The sequence below is a fragment of the Acartia tonsa genome, chromosome 2 (assembly GCF_053477335.1).
Source record: "Acartia tonsa isolate MP-2025a chromosome 2, ASM5347733v1, whole genome shotgun sequence".
NCBI classification, from domain to species: Eukaryota; Metazoa; Arthropoda; class Copepoda; order Calanoida; family Acartiidae; genus Acartia; species Acartia tonsa.
The window spans coordinates 22,642,290-22,652,333 of record NC_137261.1 but is presented as its reverse complement, the minus strand read 5'-3'; the positions used below and the strand labels follow the sequence as shown (position 1 = coordinate 22,652,333).

Sequence of the window (10,044 nt, the reverse complement as noted above, 5' to 3'; positions counted from 1 at the left end):
TTTCCCATTTTTTTGGCTGTTAGGATCTCGCTAAAAACTATTTGAGTATGCTTGAAATTGCTCAAATTGGTTTTAGACTATTCTATTTTTAAGCTTCAGGGCCTTTGTTTGCTTGGTGCCGCTAGAAACATTATATACCATCCAATTTTGGCATATCATATGTTAAAAGATTCCTGTTATCACACTGACAACCTCTAGGACAAAAACCAGCTATCACATGACCATATAGTAATAGTATCAGTATAATTACCATTTTATCTTACAATTAGGGTTAGGATATTTATGTTTTACAAAAGAAACCTAAAAAAGCCATTATACAATATAAGGTTTTTTTCTTAAACTCATGGAGCATATAGCGTTATAAAGCATGCTTTGCTCGATTTCGAACCTTTCACTTAATAGAAAACTTTCGATGATAACTCCCTTTTTTTTAGAATCATTAAATAGGGGTTTTAATGTATGTAAGATTTATAATTTTTGGTGCTTTTCCTCAAATTGCATTTAGAGCATTAAAACTCGTCCCCGCCTGCAGGGCCCATTACTCCGGTGCCCTAACCCTGCATCGAGCTACCCAGTAGCCAATATAACCTACCATAATCTGTTATATATATAAAAACAAGGATGACAACATCCATAAAAGCGAAGCTCTGAAACGATATGACAGACGAACATTAACTTTTGTTGAGTGTCAGAACTGAATATACAAAACATGAAAATATGAGGTTTGACAAAATTATAGGTAAATTTGTTGCAAAACTTCTTAAATACAGAATTCTGTTTAAGAACATACTGACATTTTTAATACTTGATTATAGAGATGCTTCGCTAATAATATTGAACCTTATTGTAATAGGAATCAGTAATCAAAACATCAGATCAATCGGATAATTTTAACGCATAAAAAATTGTTTTTAAAAAAGTAAAAAAATCAACATGTTTAAAATGGACGTACGGACATTCTGGTAACGATTATAGAGTTGCTGCGCTTTCTAAATCGTATCTAACTACTACAGGAATCACCATACAAAGTTTGAAATCGATAGGACAAATCTAACATGCCTAAAAAACGAATAAAAGCTAACGGACGGACCGACCCTAATTATAGAAAAGCTTCGCTTTTAAAAATACCCTACCCCTATTAATTTCAATTTATTCCAATATAAGGGGGTTTTCAGTGCTTAACTAGGCACTTTGAGGGCATATGCCAAATTTTGTATTAGGTTAATCATCAAAGCACTAAATTTAATTCTAATTAAATTTCATGTACAATCCAGAGCCAAGAAAAGTAAAGTTGCGACTAAAAGGTAAAACTAAGCAACTCTTTCTCTCTCAATATTTGAGTGTGGCTCTTTTTTCAATGGTGTTTCTTCAAAATTAATAATAAAGATACTCTAATTCCATAGTAGCAAGGCTACTCTATTATTCTCTTTGTCTGTTGTCCGTCCGTTACGTTATGGAAAAATATGATTTTCTAGTTGCTATCAAAGGTAGACGGCTGATTTGTTTAGTGAAGATTCTCTATACCAAATTACTATTTAATTTACTCGGTCCGTCGGTCTGTCAGTCATGAATAAACAATATCAAGAACATTTGTGAAAGATTTTGTGATTTTTTCTTGATGTATGACCACGGAGAACCTGCTTTATATATCGCTTTAATTTAAACCTCCTTTTGGTATTATTGTTTTTGTTATCTAGAAAAAGCTTTATTACTATTTAAAGATCGTTGAGTAAAATGACAGCATTTTTTTTTAATTGCTCAAGATCATGTTTCCTATAATAACTATAAAAAAAAGTTAACTTTCTTTTCTCATAAACTAACATCAGCTTATTGCATACGCTTCAATGTTTAATGTCTAAGCCTAAAGATTATGCTACACAAAAGCAACACCATTGGTTTGGGACTCTTCAAGAGGCTGTTTCGCTTTAGAGAGGCATCTAAAGAATTGAGAGAGTTAAGGGAAGAGGGAGGGAAAGGAAGAACAAGAGAGAATATTGGGAACAGAGAAGAGACAAATTAAAAACTAACGGGACAAAAAAGAGTGAAACATTAACAAGTTAAAAATTCACCAAAAAGTTCAAATTGACAACCAAAACTATTTAAATCATTATATTTTGCTTTGCAGCTCTACTTATAGGCTTTTTTACGCTATTTACGTATAAATTGTTAGTAATATTTTTTTTTTTAAAGTTTCGAATCGTTTTAGACATCTAGAAATTTTAAGATTCAATTTCATCATTTCGATATTACGCATTTATGAAATTTGTATGTGCGTGTCATGGGGAAACGTATTCCTTGTTTTCAGCAAAACTTTTTCTAAAATTATGGGATTTACACAAGAATCATGTACTATTGTGTCGGTCTTTCAATCCGCAAAAATAAGATAAAGTGGTGGAAATGTGAATTACTCGACTGCTAATTAAGATAAGTGTGAATTCCAGACATTCGGCCACAAACTAAAAAATTCTTAGGCTAGCTTCGATGTTATTAGGGTTTCTTAAATCATTTTTACATCTATTGAAGGCTAAGGAAACCCTAATTCATAGGGGCTAGCCTAGAACATTTTATAGGATTTGACTTATCTTTAAGTATGTCAAATGATGTACTTGTCTTAGACGGCTTATTTATTTCTTTAAAGAATTTGCTGGACAATAAGCATTTGCTTTGCAGCATTTTAGGTCCGTAAGTTTATCTGTAATGCTGAAGAGAATATTAAACTTATTTAGGAAATGTATCGCTCTCGAGAGTTAATTTTTAAGAGATAATATGGCTGAATTTTGTTGTGTAGGTATTAACCCTTAAAATTCGGGCCCTAGCTGCACTTTTATCGCCCCCAACCCCACCCTACTCTATTATCTCAGCTCCCATTAGAGCTAGAGGGCTAAAAATTTTTAGCATACCCCCTGTTTTACAATGAATTTCTGACTATAAGTGAGTCAGAGTCAAATTTCTCTTCGTTCACCCTTTTATTTAACAACCTTTGTTTTTAGGTGCTTTTACTTAAAAATTTCAAACAGCTGTAATTTTCTATTTTTGAAGCTATAAATTCGTTTTTTTTCTTCAGAAAATGTTTATCTTTATGTAAATTTTATATTAAAAAAGTTCAAAACATAAATTTCGGCGGCCGCAGCTGTACTAGGCATCCTGAATGCAGTCGGCGTTCGGCGGGAAAACGGCGGCGGATCTTCATGAACCGTTATAAGGGTAAACATGCACTTAATAATTAACTTTGCACGTCTGTTTGTCAATTGCATTATTAGTTTAAATCGTATTTAATAAGCCCCCCCCCCCCAACTTTTGAATATTGTCCACCTTGTTATTATGCGAGGAAAGATAACTAGCGCGTATCATACTTTTGTGTAATATGCAAGGAATCTGTAAACCTTTGAACAGTTATAATCAAGAAACTTACAGCATACATAGAGGACGATCAAAGGAAAGTAAATTAAAGTAGCACATTAGTTTAAATAAATCAAGAATCAGCTCCTTGTATGTATTGTCAATAAATCTCTAATTATGTTGTTATGTTGGCTATAGGATATACATTATACATGGATGTATTGACTGGGTGAAATTAGTCATCTAGCTTACTAATATGGACCTCATTTATTGATATGTTCGCTCATCCAGTTGGAGGGGATGAAGTAAAGGGTGGATGATATGGAGTATCATTATTTTGCGAGTATTGTTTTATCAGAGTATATGAAAATCTGGTGCAACATCCAACAATAATATATTGATTATAATTGTGCATGTTATAAACATAATTATCTAAAAAATTGTAAGCTTTCAAAGTTTATAAAAAAACGTATATTACCTTATTATATCGTACAGACGAACAAACAAACAATAAATATAGAGTAGCTTTAGTCTATACTATAAAAAACGCAATTTGTACTTTCCTACTCTGTTTAACATCCTTGCAAGCGCCATGTTGAGTCCTAGTTCTAGAATTTTCCAGACACAGAAATTTCATAAGAAAAACTAGATTATTTAGCTTTCTACACACAGACTTTCATTCTTCAGTTACAAGCTATACACAAGCAGTTAAGCAACTTCATTTATAAGTTAAATTTAAAGGTATATTTTTAGTTTTATTGCTTAAAATACCATTTTATCATGGTGTATAAATAAAATTAGTATATTACTACACAACATTATGTTTTGAATTTAAATAAAATAAATTAAATCATTGTAAACGTTTCATTATGAACAATTTCACTTTTATTTGACATCTTTATATTGAATTTGGCCATGTGAGGCTTACATAATTGTTCAGATTTTGGCATTGCTATCCTATTATATAGTTTTTTTTGTCAGAATTCGCTAACCACTGAACCGAAATGATTCTCTTTTACAGTGAAGCTTCTTATAGATCCCGAGATGGTTTTAGGCTATTTTTCGGTCCTTTTATATCCCATCGAATATAGCAACTAGATGCTAGAAGCGCAGTCACTAGTTACTTTATAATTAAGATTCTAAATTGACTGTCTTAATTTGAATAAATTTTTAACTAAAATTTCTAAAGCAAGAACATGAAGAAACACAGAGATGACAATTTCCATAAAAGGGGAATTTAAGGGAAATTAAAAATGATAAGAATGAAAAAAACTGAAACCATAGGCGTCCAAGGGGGGGGGGGGTAATGGGCCATTTGGCACCCCCAAAATTTTGTGAACAATACCCCCCCCAAAAAAAAATTACCATTACCTTGGGGGTGCCGTAGGCACCCCCAACGATTTTGGGGGGGGTAATTACCCCCCCCAAAATAAATGTTCTTTATAACAAATTTTTTACCCCCCCAAATTGAATGTTCTTAAAAAAAAATTTTACTGAAAATTTTTTTTTGGGGGGTGAGGGAGTAATCCCCGCCCCCCCCCCCCCTAAAAAAAGTCATAGTGTGACAACCCCAATATAGTCTAACCAGTTAAAACAGTTCTTAACCATGATAACAAAAAATTTAATAGTTTGATCATGTTTTATTTGCTTGGGCCTTTATAAGGGCTAAAACCATCCCGGGGATCTATGATGTAATTGTAAAGCACTGAAGATTCCATAAAATAGATACCTAACTAAATTAAATATTTCATTAAATAATGAAAAATAATTTCTATAGGCGATTTCTTTTGGGAGGATGTCAGGGTGTCTCAAAACTAGTTATAAAACTTACCAGGACCTATAGGACGCTTCACTATAAAGTATAATCATATTGGTTCATTGGTTAGTGAGTTAATTATTGTATTTTTATGTTCTAAAGAATGAGATACTACTATATATTTGAATAGTAGTGGCGCCCTTAGCATCTAAGAACTCGTGTTTTCTAAAGGGTAAAAAGGGAGGAGAAAAATAGCCTAAAACCACTCAAAGGATTGACCTATAATATTGTGGAACCATCATGGGATCTATGTGAAGCTTTCCTAAAAAGGAGAACTCAGTATTAAAAGTAATGAAATCTGAAGCTATAGTCAAATAAACCTTACTTACTACTTTATGTTAAAGGATAGTACTTATTAACTTAATAGATTAGGTAGGTGCTTTTTTTACATAATTAAATTACCCCCCCCAAAAATTTTACCCCCGGGGTAAATTAGTTTGGGGGGGGTAATTACCCCCCCCCAACAGATTTGGGGGGAGTATTTACCCCCCCCAACAGACTTTAGGGGGGGTAATTACCCCCCCCAATCAAATTTTACCCCCGGGGTAAAAATTTTGGGGGGGGTAAAAAAAAATTTCGGCGCGCTTCGCGCGCCATTTTACCCCCCCCAAAAACGAATTACCCCCCCCCCCTCAAATTTTTTACCCCCCCCCAAAAAAAAAGCTTGGACGCCCCTGACTGAAACCAATGACAACAGAAAGACAAACGAATATTAACAAACATATAGTGTGACAACGATTTTATTTTTTTTTTAAATATGATACTTCGTGGAATATTTAGACTTGACTATGTAAAATATATGCTTCGCTCATCATTATTATATGGTGCCTATCTAAAATGCTAACTGCTTTAAGAATAACCATACAAAATCAAGGCTTGTCATTAAATTAATTCTAACATATTTTAGAAACCTAAAAAATGCCCAGACGTGGAAGAGCAGCTTCCCCTCCCCCCGCAGCAGCCCCTGCCCCACGAGCAGCCGCTCCACCCCCACCAGCAGCTGCCCCTGCCCCACCTCCACCAGCTGCCACAGCTCCTGTTCCAGTTGCAGCTGCTCCAACAGCTGTAGCAGCTCCTGTAGCTGCTGCACCTCAAGGCCCTGGTCTTATGGCCCAGGTAAAACTTAACATAATTATTCTTTTAATAGATGTAGACAAATGTTTTTTCTTTAATGTAAAATTTAAATTTTAGGATCATGGTAAGAAAACGAAATAGCGGGTTTCGTCGTATTTTACAGTAGCTTTTCTCCTGTTTCTAGCCTCTGCTGGGGGCTCTAAAATTGTGGAGACTATTTTTTAACCCTGTGGGGCCTATTTCATAACCCTGCGGGGCAATTACTTAACCTAAAATAACCTATCAACAGCTACTGTGAAAATACGACGAAACCCGCTACTTCATTTTCTTTCAATGATCCAAATTTTATTAACATCTTAATTAATATAATTCTATTGTATTTCAGATGGCCGCAACTGCTGGCGGCGTAGCCATCGGTTCCACAGTCGGCCACGTTGTCGGCGCCGGCATTACCGGCCTTTTCTCCGGCGGCTCCTCATCTGAAGCTGCACCCTCCCCTGCCGCGGCCGCTCCACCTGCACCAGTCGCTCAGCCTGCAGCAGCTGCCGGCCCTTCCAACGCCACTGGACCTTGTGCATTTGAGATCAGACAGTTTGTTGAGTGTGCCCAGGGCCAGCCAGACATCACACTGTGCCAGGGATTCAACGAGGCTGTCAAGGAGTGCAAGAACAGAACATCAATGATGGCCTAAGTTAATATTCTGAAAGAAAGAACATAAAATGGACTTAGTTAGCTATCTTGTTACAACATTAAATGAAATCAGGAAAATTATTGAAAATCAACTAAGATAGGTGGATGTAGTGGAAGAACATACCTATTTGAAGCTATTAAATTAATAAGATAGTAAACATTACTAAATGAGAAATGATCTTTGTATTTTAGAAACATTTGTAGTAGTTTAATAATTAATTATAAGTACCATTTACATTTTAAAATAAGATTCCATAATTATACTCTCATAAAAAATAATAATATAGTTAATCTTATTTAATAAAATTGTAATGAAAGAAGGCTGTTAATATTTAAAGATTTATTATATATGCATTATGTTATAAATATGATAATACATTCTGATTAAATAATAACATTATTCTTGTTAATTTCTAAATGTGTAAATTTTTAGACAATGCGAGTAATATTTTGAGAAATTATTGGTTGAAAAGTTGTGACACTAGGTACTACTTTGTAAGCAACCAATCAAAATTAAATAGACGTACACAACGTTTTTATGCCATCGTATACAACACGTGGTTAGAATACTTTGACTAACTTTGGGATAGACGGGTCCAGCTTGGAAGTTCCTTTAGATTGGAAGGACTGATCGAGGGAGTTGATTATCTGTGTAATTTACGCACCAATGTCTATTCCATCTCTGGTTAAAATACGGTGATATTTCTTTCTGAGGAAATTGAACAAAAAATAAAGGCTTAGGACACAAGACTTGAATAGTTAATTCTATCCACTAATCACTTGCGTGATTTATACAAATTTTTGGACAAAACAGACTGAGAAAAGAGACAGAAAAAATGCGAAAATTGTTTTGTCTCGCACAGGCTAAAATCAAACACAGATAACACAATACGACTTTCATATTTTATACAATCTATAAACTACTATACATTTAATTCATACTATAGGCAACAAATGGAGACTATTCTATTATCGGGGATCTTAAGGGAAAGGACAATGGTCGAAAAATCTCAAATGACTAGGAACAAATTTACGCATTCTGCAGATTAAAACTATCGGTTGAAAACTAATGCGACAATGTTATAACGTTATCTTTGCCCCACCCCCCCCCCCTCCATTTTTGTGTGAAATATATATTTACTAGCGGCTACGTAGGAGGCACTGGTAGGAGGGGGAAAAGTCGACCTCAACCCATTTTAAGTTTGAGTTTCATAAAAGTTTTAAAAAATATTTTTGGGGGGGAGGGTGGTGAAGACACCCTCTCAAAAAATAGTTTAAAACCTTCCCAGGACCTATAAGAAGCTTCACTGTAAAGGAGAACAATATCGGTTAAGGGGTTAGCGAGATCCTTCAGGACAGACAAAAAACACTTACTACTTTATATATTTACTTTGTATTGTACTAGCGGCTTCGCCCCTATCCTCTAGGGGCTTTGCCCCAAGAGGTGATAAAATAAATTAAGGCGAAAATCATAAAGGACCATGGAAATATCCTTCAAAAAAAGGACCAAGGAAATCTTCTATAAAAAAATAACGGACAAAGAAAATCTTCAGCAAAAAAAAAAAAAAAAATATGGGGAGGGATTTTTTGGTTTTTGGGGGGGTTGGGGGTGTCCCACCCCCCAAGAAAATAGCTTAAAACCACCACAGGAAAACAGGAAAAAGAGGTAGGTACCCTGAAGAGTAGAATCCGATCGGTTCAGTGGTTACCGAGATCTTAAGGGACAGACAGACAGACGGACAGACAGACATCGTTCTACTTTGTATTATAGATATAAAATTAAAGTAAAACATTACGGGGGGGTGGGTTAAATAAATATCCACACCCCGTGGACCCTATACTCAATTTCAACTGGATCTTTGAATACCAGCCAATAGCGTCGAAGATATTAACACGTACAGGCAAGTCACTACAAAAATCATAAAACAATTTGCTAGTAGACGAAAAAGGTCCCCAAGACAGAAGCCAGGTAGTTGTCTGGGTTATACATCTATACTTAATACTTTTATTCTTATAGAGTGAATGTATGGTGCTACAAAGAATTAATAATAGGTAATAGAAAAGTCTCTATACGCTAACCCAATACTAGTTACTAATACTACTAACACAATTACAATTCTTTTTTTATATAATTAGATATTTTTGGTCGGGTTGCAAGCTCAGCTTAGATTACTAGTTCATTCTACTTAGCGTTTTTTTGTATGGCACGTTTAGTTTAATATAATTTCTTATTAAAAAAGAATTTAAAAAATTATCACTTATTTCTATAAATGTAAGCTGTCATTTGTAAAATTTTGAGACTAAGTTCAGTTTATCATAAATTTAAACAATAAATAATTTTTTTTCTAAATTTAAAAACAATAATTACCTACTTTTAAATCAAATATTTAAATGGAATGCATATAAGTATTACATAGACATAGCATATATTTTGTGAGTATTTTTTGAGAATCAGAAAGTTTAACAATCACAATATAAATATACATAATTCTTAATTAAGTTGGTTTATAGTATTGGTTTTCAAGTATAAAGATGTAATTAAAATATCATTTATTATAATTATATCATGGCAAGATTTTTGGATCAAAATTTATCTAGAAAATATGAAAATCTAAAAATTCTATAAAAAAAACATTTTTTTATCGCGTTTTGTTATTTCTCAAAATGTGAATGATGAATTTAATTGTTGAGAAAGGAATTAATAAAATGACAAAAATAAGAGGTTTAATAGAATCAAAATTATGACAATAAAAATCAAAATAGTCAAATAATAACACAATTTTATATTCAATACAAAAACTTGATAAATAAAATGTTTCAATAATATATATACATAAACAATACAGTTAACATACCTATATCTCTAAATGTTATAATATCAATAAATGCAAATTTTTAAATTATGTTTTTCAGCTACAATCGTTATTTTTTTACAATTATGTCTTTGTCATGGTAAGTGACAAAATAGTGAAAAACTCCAAAAAAATTTTAACTTTTTTACTCTTTTCTTTTTATAATATCTGTCAATTTTTTCTGTCCTGTTCTACTGTGTGTATCAAGAATACTTTCCCCATTCAAGATAATATCAGACGGTTTATTAAAATCCTGAACAGTAAGGTAGGTTT

The 10,044-nt window shown here is 33.4% G+C and overlaps 1 protein-coding gene across 1 annotated transcript; it reads left to right on the top strand.

Moving 5' to 3' along the window:
• Positions 1–3,915: 3,915 nt before the first annotated feature.
• On the top strand, positions 3,916–7,314 carry LOC145307030 (coiled-coil-helix-coiled-coil-helix domain-containing protein 2-like). Its single transcript, XM_080149372.1, has 3 exons — positions 3,916–4,080; positions 6,063–6,271; positions 6,615–7,314. The coding sequence occupies exons 2-3, from the start codon at positions 6,074–6,076 to the stop codon at positions 6,918–6,920; spliced, it is 504 nt and encodes a 167-aa protein (XP_080005498.1). The 5' UTR covers positions 3,916–4,080; positions 6,063–6,073; the 3' UTR covers positions 6,921–7,314.
• Positions 7,315–10,044: the final 2,730 nt, after the last annotated feature.